This window comes from Zingiber officinale, chromosome 8A, assembly GCF_018446385.1.
Source record: "Zingiber officinale cultivar Zhangliang chromosome 8A, Zo_v1.1, whole genome shotgun sequence".
Lineage (NCBI taxonomy): Eukaryota > Viridiplantae > Streptophyta > Magnoliopsida > Zingiberales > Zingiberaceae > Zingiber > Zingiber officinale.
In genome coordinates this window covers 40,034,288-40,046,622 of record NC_056000.1, presented here as the reverse complement: position 1 = coordinate 40,046,622, position 12,335 = coordinate 40,034,288, and the positions used below count along the sequence as shown (strand labels likewise).

General features: G+C 37.4%; 1 protein-coding gene across 1 annotated transcript; it reads right to left on the bottom strand.

Moving 5' to 3' along the window:
• Positions 1–259: 259 nt before the first annotated feature.
• On the bottom strand, positions 260–1,261 carry LOC122011426 (heavy metal-associated isoprenylated plant protein 39-like). The gene is made up of 3 exons (XM_042567818.1): positions 1,105–1,261; positions 929–1,010; positions 260–748 (listed from the first exon to the last, which is right to left on the bottom strand). The coding sequence occupies exons 1-3, from the start codon at positions 1,195–1,197 to the stop codon at positions 498–500; spliced, it is 426 nt and encodes a 141-aa protein (XP_042423752.1). The 5' UTR covers positions 1,198–1,261; the 3' UTR covers positions 260–497.
• Positions 1,262–12,335: the final 11,074 nt, after the last annotated feature.

Genomic DNA, 12,335 nt, shown 5'->3' with positions numbered 1-12,335 from the left:
GACTGATAAGGTGAGTCGCCCTTTAAAACTCACTATTCCGCCCTCTTACAAAATTCTTTACAATATGATGAAAACACTTGACACAAGAAAAGTTTTGTATCAAAATATGGAGCTTCAAAATAAAGACCTTTAGCTAAAAACAAAAACATAAAACTCAGAATGAGAGCAATATGAGTAGAAAGTTGGATTTCAAGCAACTTATCTAGGCAAAGATCTAGTAAAGAGAAAGAGAGACCAACGTAACAGAAGACGACCGATGTAAGACCAAGTTAAACTTCAACGAGAACATAAATACAAATTAATGTGCAAAACATAATGTAAAGCCACACAGTTTGGCATTGTTTGGTGATGGGATTGATCAGTAAAATTGCTCTATAAGTACGAGCATATAAGAACTCTTCATAAAACGAATACATATATAGCGAAATCTAGAACTCTCAGGATCTGTGAGTTTCTTGTCTGAGAAATAAGTATAAGAGGAGGAGCGATTGGTAAAGTTATTTTTTCTCTCCTTTTGGCTCTTCTTTCTTCTCCTCCTTGTTCTCCTTCTTCTCTTCCTTCTTCTCTTCTTTCTTCTCTTCCTTTTTCTCTTCTTTCTTTTCTTCCTTCTTTTCTTCCTTAGCAGGTCCCACTGATACTATGTCAATCCTCCCCATCTTCTTCAACTTCTTCGCAATCGCGATCGTGTCCATCTCGCCTATGATGGTCATCTTCTGCTCCTTGAGATCAGCTTCTATGAAGTCAATTCCTGATACAAACAGGCACCCCCAATTAAAACAATTAATAAATTAAGCTCTTCATGCCCTGCCCTGCTCATGGGATCATGTCTACAATTACCTTTGGATATATCCTAATTCTATCAACAAATCGATTATTTTTGCTAGATCAAACAACTGAAAAGTAGAGGAGAGGAGAGAAGGAGACGCACCATAGATCTCTGCAACAGCTTCAATGGCTTTCTGCTTCGTTTTGTTATCGACCATGGCCAGGACTTTGAGGACTACTTTTTGCTGCTCGAGCCAACAAAATTCAAGAAACGTGAGAATTTTAAGAGGAACTTCAGAAACAAAAGAAGATCGATTCTGCTGAGGATGCAGCACATACCTGTGCCATGATCTTTGAGAGAGAGAGAGAGGAAGGGAAGGTGGGCAGAGAGGTGGGAGAAGCACAGGGAGGTAAAAGGGAGCTGGGTTCCATTGTTCATGCTCGACAGCTTAAGATATTGCGAGCCTCGCACGGTGCCAAATGAAGCTGGACCTACTGGGGATTCCTGATTGGAGCATGCACATCTTGCATGCGTTGGTTTGATAAAGATGATGCGAGAAAGGTTAAGTTGTCAAATCTACGAGGCCGCCATTGGTGGAAACGATCGATGCTTTCAACGCTTAAAATTATTCTCTCGTCCCTTTGAGGAAAGTGAGATGGGTAAGAAAGCATACAAAAAAAAAAAGCGGTGTGTCTGCTTCCGTTCTTGATTTCTCAAGCCACTTAGGTTCTTTTATCACTTTGAGGCAACTTGCTCACTCAACTTTCTAAAATTACTACAATGCGGGCATGGGAATACTATTCCATCCCCGAATCCCCCGAATATTATTATTATTAATATTAATAAATAATAATAAATTTTTTAAAAATATTAATAATAGTGTTAGTATTAATATTAAATTTTTTGAAAATATTAATAATAATATTATTATTAATATTGATATTAATATTATTATTAATATTAATATTAATATTATCATTAATAATAATAATAATAATATTAATTAAATTTGGGGGTGGGGCGGGGATGTAGATTTGATCCCCGTGGGTTCGGATTTGAGGATTCTCCAAATCCGAAAAAATGAGAATGGGGCGAGAATGGAGATAGCAAACCCGCCCCGCCCCATTACCATCGTTACTCTGGATATGTATAAGTTTAACTCTGCATTTATCTAGTAGGTGAACCAAAAACAAATATTATTTACTTTCGGAATTAGTTGACCACAAAATTATGGGCACCGGCCGTTAAATTGCGATGAGTGACCACCACAAAGTCCAAACTACCATGAATAGGACTATAAACAAACTGAGCCGAGTCAAGCAGAGCTTTAGGGTGTTCAAACTTGTTTGATAAGATAACCAAGCCGAACCGAGCTGAGTTTAAAATGAACTAAGCTTTTGAAATGAGTGTTCAAGCTTACCTTGGTTTATTTTTTATGAGCTTGAAATTGTTTGAAACTTGGCTTGAGCTCTGTTCATTTAAATGTTATCAAGCTCTCAATTTAAGTTTAAGTTGCGCTTGGTTCGAGTTTTGTTCGTTTAGATGTTATCAAGCTCTCAATTCAAAAAAAAAAGGTAGATTCGCTACCTTAGCGGCCCCCTAGTGTCGATCCCACAGATATGGAGGGAGGTTCATGCAGGTACACAGGTCATAGGCGCATGGCGGGGTAAACCCTAGGTCGTCAGTTCCTGAGAATCGACCCCTGGCCATTACGCATCAAGCTCTCAATTCAAGCTTGTTTGATTGTTTGCAACTTTTAGTTATTTGATTGATTATTGAGTTTGATAATTTAAATTTATTTATTTTATTTTATTATTTATTTAACATATTGAAAGGAGTGTTATTAATGAATACGGTTCGTGAACATTGTTCATGAACGTTGTTCACGAACATTGTTCACAAATGTTGTCCACGAACGTTAACGAGCTGAACACATATGTATCCAAGCTTGTTTATTTAGTTGAACGCGCTTTCAGCTGTGTACCTGCATTTACCTCCCTCCATATCCTTGGGACCGGCTCTAGAGGGGCCGCTGATGTGGCGGTTCCACATTTTTTGTTTGTTTGTTTAGCTTAACAAATTGTTCAAGGTTGTTTGTTTAATTAATCTTATGTATATTGAACAAACATAAAAAAAGCTCTTATCAAGCCGAACATCAAGCTTGTTCAAGAACGCTTGGTTCATTTACAACCCTAACCATGAATTACAATCTCTAATCGCAACAAACTTCTTACCGTGACTAGGGGTGAGCAGTCAACCCGCTAAACCGATCAACCCGCTTATACCGACCCGAACCGAACTGAAAAAAAAAATAATCCGTCGGATATAGGGCCGGATGTAGGGTCCTGATATTGCATTATCTGATCTAATAGGACCGGATAGTTTTTTATCCCAATAACCGAACCAACCTGATTTGCGATCACCCCTACTTGTAGCAACTATTGTTGACAAACTGCTATACATTGTAGCAGGTACTGTTGATAAGCTGCTACATGTTATAGTAGCTATTTTCGATTAGCTGCTACAACATATATGAGTAATGTGTATTATCATTTTAAAATATTTTTTTTTGTTGTACTTATATTTATATTTTATATTTCATTGGATATAGAGTTGGATATCCAAATAACTGACAACCCGTCGGATATTTGATACATAAGAACCGTCGGATATAGGGTCGGATGTAGGTCCTGATATTGCATTATCTGATCTTGTAGGGTCGGATAGTTTTTTACCTCAATAACCGAACCAACCCGATCTGTGATCACCCCTAGCCGTGACAAATCATGGCCTCCTAGCTACAACAAATCATGATTAGGTCCAAATTGCAAGTGGTTGGGCCATGAGGCCACAAAATTATGGTCAAGTCACGATTGACTACATTGATTTAACAGCCTCTAGCCTAGTAAGTTGCAACCTAAATCTCGTCGGGATTTCGCAATTGGGAGGCTTCTATTTTGGTATCGAGTCTTAGTTGCGACCAATATTCAACGAAAAATGATATGCTCAGGAAAAGAATCTCAAGGAAATACTCATGAATAGACACACAAAATGATGGAGCCCACAAAAAGTAAAAATTAGGTTGTAGGTCGGCGTTGGCCGTTGGTCGCCAGTCGTCGTCGCAGGTCGCCGTCGACCGTTGTCGCTCGTCGCCCATCGCCGATCGCCAACCGTCGGGCGTTGCCCATCGCTGGCCATCGGCGGACTCAGACTGTCGGCGGGCCGCCAATTGCCGATGACGGTGGCCAGCGTCGGCAATTAGCAGCGGTGGCCGGCGATTGTCGATGGCGACCGCTAGTTGCCGACGACAACCATTGTTTGCCGGTGGTGGCCGCTGGCTCCGGTAGAGGTGCAGCGACCGCTAGTAAAGGTCGCAGGATATTTTTGTCATTTTATAATAATACGAATTACATTCTTTATAAAAAATAATGTACACCAAATAAAAGAATATAATCACCCTTGTAATCAAAGATTACATATATTACATTATCAAACGTAGTAATGTAATCAAAATTATATTACACATTTAATTACATTAGCTAGATTACATTATAAATTTAATTTAATCTTTTTTTTTATTTTTTTTTTATTTTATAAACCTTTGAAAAATTTTACATTGGAGATGCTTTGAGAGGGTCCCCCTCTTACCTCTAATAAATTTCCTTTTTCAATAGAATTTTTTAATTTCTTAATAGTTGACTAGATTCTGTGACACAAGTGTAAGCAGTTATCAAGGCAAAATTGAGCTAGACCATTGTAGGATAGAACTTGCTGTAATGCTACAATGAGTAAGGATTGATTCTCAAGAAAGTCAGAATGAATAATCTCTTCATGTAGTGGCCAACTACATATTTTCAATTTATCTTTTCACGAATGATCATTAAGCTGATCGTATAAGATGTTGGAATGATAAATTCCATTTTTTACTATAGTGAAATAAGTGCAAGTGTACTCAGGTCGTCTCAAGCGTCCAGGGGTTTTAGGAAAACAAAAATAATTTTAATCTTTCAATAATTTTTTTTTAAAACTTAAAATTTAATCTTATCTTTTTTTCATTCGGCCTTCACAAATCACACCGATAATTATGGATTTAATTAAAAAAAAAATATTAATTAAAATATATTTTTATTTGAAATTTAGTTTTTCAACTTTTTGAGATGAAAAATAAATATCGCCTAATGAGATAGGAAAAGAACGCCCTTTGAGAGAATTCGATGAGGAAGAAAGAACGTAAAACACTGATTAGAGAACGAGATGATAACAAAATGGAATATAATTAATTCTTATATTCTAGCGGTAGATAAAATTCTAGAAGAATATAATTAATATGAAATTAATTGATAAGTGGAATTGGTAAATGAGAAGCGGAATTCGAACATTGGAGCAAGATCCAAGTGTCGAATGCACGGGGCGTGATGTAACATTGGTGCACTGCTATTGCTGTCTGTCCAATGTAATATTATGATACTTGACTATTAAAAATTTAATGAGAATACTAATACAGTTTAAAAAATTTATAATAATAATGCCCCCAATTTTATTGGGCCTAGGCATAGGCCATAAGCCGGGCTGTGCGTGCTGATGCATGTCGTCGCTGTGAAAGGTTAAGGAAAAAAGGGAAAATATTTTACTGGGATATTAATTAAATTGCGTGTCACACTTTTGTGATTTATTAAAATAAATTGATTAAAGTGAAAAGTCCAAAATATCCCATAGCTTGTTATGAATCACACCGTTAATTAAGGTTGACCAGAGTCTGAAATTTTGATATTTAGGGGTATTTAGTTGATGAATTTGGGAATGAGATAATGGAATGATAGTAAAAGATAGTATTTGGATGGTGGATTTGAGAATGATAATTTGAAAATTATTTTTAGATTTATGGAAATCAATCAAACTCATATAACTAAGTGCACCTTACTATCAAATCTATACCCATAATCATTTCTATTAACCAAACACCACCTTAAATAAATATTTGACAATTAGAAATAATAGGTAAGTAGTATATTTGGCAAAGAAATCCAAATGAATCGAGGCTGATTAAATATTTAGCATTGGTTAAATGTAGGGGCATAATCGAGTCGAGTCGAGCCGAGCCGAACTATTGAATATTTAAGTTTGACTCGTTTATAATCAAACTGAGCTCAAGCTTTATTTAACGAATATATTCATGTTTCACGAGTTTATTTGAACTTTTATCAAGCCTAATCAAACTTAATAAATATAAATTATAAATTAAATATTCATTAAAAATAAAATTATATATTTAGAGAAAATTATAATATTCTTATTAAAATTTATAATTTTATTCTAATAAAAAAATTTAATATATTTGTCTATATGTTTCATAAGTAGAGTGTAAAATCTATAAATTCAATATCGAAATTATTATTATTTTATTTAAAAATTAATTCGTGAGTTTAATGAATATGTTCACTAGCTAACGAGTTGAATATTATGAAACTTGAGCTTGATTTGTTTATCTTAACGAGTCTCATTAAATGAGCTCAAATGAAAATTTATCGAATGAAGTTTCGAATAAGTGATTTGATTCATTTATACCCTAGTTAAATGCCAATAGATGTTAATGAGACTTACAAAGTCCGAGTTTATAAGTACCTGCTAGACTTTTCAAATGTCAAATCTTGGTTAGAACTTTAATTATCAAGTGTACAGTCAGAATGGCCTACTTAATATTTTTTATGTCAAATGTTTAGTTGGCAGATCTATTTGGACTTTATCCCATTAATTTTGACCTATAGATACTCAATATAAACATATTCTTCCAGAGACTTCAAGTTATATTCGGATCTATTTGGACTTTATCCCATTAATCATTTTTAATCAGATTATTTGAATCGAATTTGGATGAGTCGGATTCAGATTTAGGTTCAGAGACTTCAAGTTATATTCGGATTCAAATTAGATTTAGGTTAAGATGTTTTATATATATTTTTTCAATTCGATGCGAACTCGATCCTACCCTTCCAAACTGACACTCTTATGCAAAGCACTTCTCAAGCTAGATACCTCCCCGTAGAAGATAGGTATCAACTTCAACCTTGTGATATTCCTAAGGTGGTGACTTCACTTTTCTCCCTTTTTCAAATCATGTTGTCTTTCATTCAACCAAGGTGGGTGCCTCCCCTTGGTTCGAATCTTCTTCTCAACTTTTTTTTTTAATCTAGGGACTTCCCTCTCGTATGGAAACATTTTACCCAACTAGTAATTCAACTATCTTTAAGAAGAACCTCCTCTTAAAGCATACATCTCCTTTTAAATTTAGGGCCTCCCTCTTAATTTTTGCATCAATAATTTCAGAAATTCTTTAACCTTTAGGCAAATTCCAACTTAATTTTATAAGGTCAAGAGTTCAACCCTGAACTTTTGTTAGCAATCTTATCAGAGATAAAGGAGTAATTCGAATTAAAATTATAAATTAAATCAGACTTATCTGTTGAGTTAACTTAAGCGGATAATCTCATATGATTAAGTAGGAAAGGAAGAGTTGCTTGGAATGATTGAGTTGGCTGGAAAACTGAGCTACCTTGTATACTAGAGTGCAGACTCTCAAGTACAGACTCTCGACTTGAGAGTCCCGACTACAGATCCCGACGTCTTGAGTGTAGACTTCCAACTGAAGAGTCTGAGTTACAAAAGACTGCAAAGTCAGAGTGACATACTCTTGATTTCTCAAGTGCAGACTCATAACTGAAAAGTCTGAGTTGTAGAAGATTGTAGAGTTTGAGTTGTAGAAGACTGCAAACTCTCGAGTACTGATGTTGAGGCTTGCTTTCAAGCAGTTTCCTTAAAATAGATTCATCCTTCTCCGGCTATATATGTTTTAAGGTTATGATGGACGTCTATTTCTCATGATACAATAGCAGAACCACATACACAACTAAGCACTAGTTGTTCATGGTGAACTGAGAAAGTACTCGATTGTTATCATGGGAAAATCACTAAGCGAAAATGCTCGGCGAAAAGAGGATTTAGGGAAACAAAGGTGGAGGAAAAACTTTGCTATTAGCTCTCTTTTTGCTCTTGGTTATAACCTCCTTATATAAGCGCTTAGACCCTTGCAGTATTGAATGGTCAAATTAAAGTCATTTACTGCCTATTAACCCGTCCAGCTCAAACGGCTGGAGGTTACAGATTCTTCATTAATCATCTATTAATGCATCTGTTACATTTGAGCAATAAGTAAAATATTTAGGTAGCAAAACGTTGGTTCATTCACTTGGTAAATTTTGCTTCGACCTATTTGACATTCGACGTGAGCAGGTCATGCTCGCACACGAGTCAACTTGGTTTAATGAAATTTGGGCCCAGGATTTGCACCCCTTGCGTACCCACGTGTGAGAAAGTGTCTTGCCCCATTCATTTGTTCATATCTTCAATGTATGTGTAACAATATAAACCAACCATAATGCCTTGAAACTTCTAATGTGGAACTAAACCCATATATAAAGAAGTCTCCTTCCTCCTTTTCCATTCACATATATCCAACAATCCTTTACATGAATGAAAACAGGATATGCGATAACATTCAGTAGTGGAGTCCAGTATAGGATAGATAGGTTTTACCCTTTGAACCTTCCCTTATGAAGATCTGTTTGCTTACTGGCTAACAGTAGATACGATGTTCTTGAACTGTTCTACCGTTCATATAAGCATTGGCATATCTCACCTTAGACTCTCCCTAATACAACTCAGTTCTCATGAGTGTGTTCATTCTTGTCCATAAACACACCTGGTTCTGTGAAAAGCTTCAAGAATTATGTCTCCAATTCTCTTCAAAGCGACTCCACTTCTTTCTCACATAAGTGATCTTTTAAGACTATTCTACAATACTCTACTGGATCATTAAAAGTTGTGTACTTAACCTCCATCCTTCACTGATTTATTGGGTCATTCCCCATAATAAAAAACTTTATCGGTACAATTAGGTTGTTCCTTTGAACCTAGTTCTTGGGATCTCTAGTCTGCATAGGTTAAGTTTCCTTTGTATTAACATTTCTCATTGGCATTAAGCTCATCCCTCACGATGAGCTTACAACTAACTCTCTGTTTAACCCTTTGGTTAATAGATTTGCTAGATTATCATTTAACTTCACATAGTTAACAGTGATAGCTCCTGTTGAGAGTAGTTATCTAATGGTATTATATCTATGATATACATATCTAGACTTACCATTATACATATGACTTTGTGGCTGACCAATTATATTGTTGATTGACTATCATAATGTATGTAAATTTCTGACACCGATTTCGGCCATCTCAGAATATCTTCTAAAAATTGTCATTGTCATTCAGCCTCTTCACCACATTTGTCAAGAGCTACAAACTCAGATTTCATCATTGATCTAGTTATTATGGTTTGCTTAGAAGATTTTCGTGAAATGATTGCACTTCCCAAAGTGAATACATATCCGCTAGTAGACTTTGAGTCTTTTATGTCAGATATCCAATTCGCATTGCTATATGCTTCGATCACAGCAGGATTGTCACGCCCCAGAGGAGTCCCTGTCCGAGAAAATTTCGGCAGCATCTCCCCTGTACGGTGGACAATCTGAAACTTTTCTACAAGCACTAAATACCTCAGCCACATGCGGCTGGAATAATAACAACAAAATAAACCATCACCACGCAGTTTATATAAGTAAACAGAAAGATAATACCCTGACTCGAAATCAACCCTACTCCACTACACTCGTAAAGCTCAAATCTGATGAACTCACCTCTTCTGCCGTCCAGGCAGGCATGTAGTAGAATAAATCCAAATCTAAATCCATCGACATAATAAAATCCATACAATGTCCATAAGTAGAATAATTCAAAACATAACAAGTTCAAAACAGTCTAGAACAGAAAAGAAACCAAAAGAAAACCAATCATATCCTCGAGGTCTGCAGGGACCAGCAACTGGAACTCTCTCCTGACTGCATCAACCTAAAAATATCAACAATGGAGGCGGGGTGAGTCCAACACTCAGCAGGTACAATTGATATTCAAGGTAGGGAAATAACACCTAGCACTAATCATGCGTACAGTCTCCTGATATAAGAAAGATAAAAAATATGCATCTGAAGTAAACAGGAGAGAAACTGTACTAACCAGGACCTGAGTATAAGGTCAAACAGTCCGAGTGGTATAGGAATCTTGTATGCATGTCAAACATAGGTATCCAAACAATATGCAGCATATAAATGCAGCAAACACAAACACAAGCAATAAATGCATCATGCATATGATGCCAATGATGCATCCTGGTCACCCCTGACGCCAGTCGATCATCTCACACACAATAGTGAGGCCGAGTGGGTAGGGCTGCGCTCTGTCGTCACTACTCCCGATGAGTGACCGAGTGGACGGATGTCGAGTACACCTATCCTCCTACCCCAAATCATAAATGGGGAGCGCAATGCTCTCATCTCCAAAACGTGAGGCTGTCAGGATACACTCCAACAGTGTCACACTACCCATGAGCGGACCAACGGTGCCTAACAGAGTCCCTGCTGCAACACACTCTGCCTGAATCGACCACTAAACCATGAGTGGTGGTGTGTGCAGATCCATGTAACTGGCGATGTGCTCAACAATAATGGAGCGGACTATCGCACAGCATGCAATCATGCAAATGGTGCATGGCAATAACCATAAAAATATCCTGACCTAATCCATATATATAGAAAAGTGCACCCTAGGTCAACGAATCATATCGAATCAAAGGTACACAGAAGGTATAAAAACCTAGGTCCTGACATGGTGAAGCATGATATATCACCACCCCCTATAAGCATGTATAAACTAATAAAGTATACATGGGATGCAAATCAAGCAATCAATCAATCCTGTATCAGATATTGGGTAGTGACTAACCGAAACAAATAAAGGACATAATTAATGCAACTTGTTAAATTCACTACTATGTATATCAAATGACATAAGTCAAAAGTACCCGCCTCCAATAGAAAGGTCCAATCCGAAATAGATCCCTCGTCGAGACACCGTCTCGAATCAAAGTCCTGCAGATAACGTGATATACAATTTAGCTAATTTTATAAACAACAACTAGCTAAATCCAACCCAACTTAATTAGGAAAAATCCTATTCGATCCATCATTAATTAATCCTAATTAATGATTAACTTGAATTAATCTCCTTAATCAATAATCCTCAATCAACACAATCATTTCCTTCGCTGATCAACTTACGATTAGCAATATGATCATCTCTAATAAATCCAAGGATTAAATCTAATCCAACATAAATCAACTGTACTTAATTCATCACAACTACAATAGATTAAGCCTTCCATAATCACATTAGGTTAAGTTAAACAGGAATCCATCATAACTTAGCTAAATCCACAACTAACCAAGCAACTGCAGGTTACAATATCTCCAACATAATCCGATACAAATGCATATCCTCCAAATACTCATAGAATTACAACCAAAACTCCACACATAGCTTACCTTGAATCAAGATCCCCAATACCGATCTAAAATCTTCACATTCCACTTGCCAATAAATTTTAAATCCAAGCACCCTTAAACAGAACAATCCAACATGAGACTAAAGAGGATAATCTAGAAAGGAAAACCAAACCAACAAAAGAGTAATAATCGTATGCTTATACCTCCTCAATGACCTGATGGAGCTTTTTCATGACAACTAGAGAACTAAATCGAGGCAGGAAACGGGGTCAAGCTCACTGCCAATACAAAGGTAAGTGGCACGGGTCTATTGAAGCACAGCGAGGAAGAGAAATCCAAAAATCCAGTGAAGAGTAGAAGATAGTATACCTCCCTGGTCCAAGATAACGCAAGCCACCATTTGGTAGGCCGACCACAGCCAACCCAGCAAACTAGGGCATGGCGTCGGACAGAGTGGAGAGGAGGAGACGGACTTCGGCTGGCAATGGGCAGCAGTGGAAACTAGGGCTAGGGCAAAGACAAAGGAAGTGGCGCCGGGACAGTGGTGGCGCGCGTGAGGAGCACGGTGGCCGGCGCTCGTGTGGTGTCGTCGGAAAAGAAGGGAGATTGGCAGAGGGTGCTAGGGCACAGGCGACGGCTCGACCGGCAGTGACTCGAAGGTCGCCGGCGTTGGTTGTGGTGGCCGGCGCGATGAAGAAGATGAAGAGGACAAGATGGAACCGACGCCGGTTAGGGCACGCGTGAGAAGAGGAAGAAAGCTCGGGCACGCGCGGGTTTGCCGGGGAAAAGGGAAACGACGTGTAGGGAGAAAGAAAAAGGAAATAGAAAAATAAATAAATAAATTCAACTTTTCCTCACTTAAATGGGGTAGCCTAAACAGGCTTTTCCGGACCCCGTTTTTATCCCCGTCAACTCGTCCGTACGAGCTCCGAAAAATTTCCGAAAAATTTCCAAAAATTCCAGAAAATTCCCTTATTAATATTCGCCTATTTCCGGTATTTTACAAGGATATCTTGTATAGTATAGTTCATACTCACGAGTATATCTCAAATACCTTAGTACTCTTGTTATCCCTTTTCAGTGCTCAATACCGAGATTACTCGTATATCTACTCAGTTTAC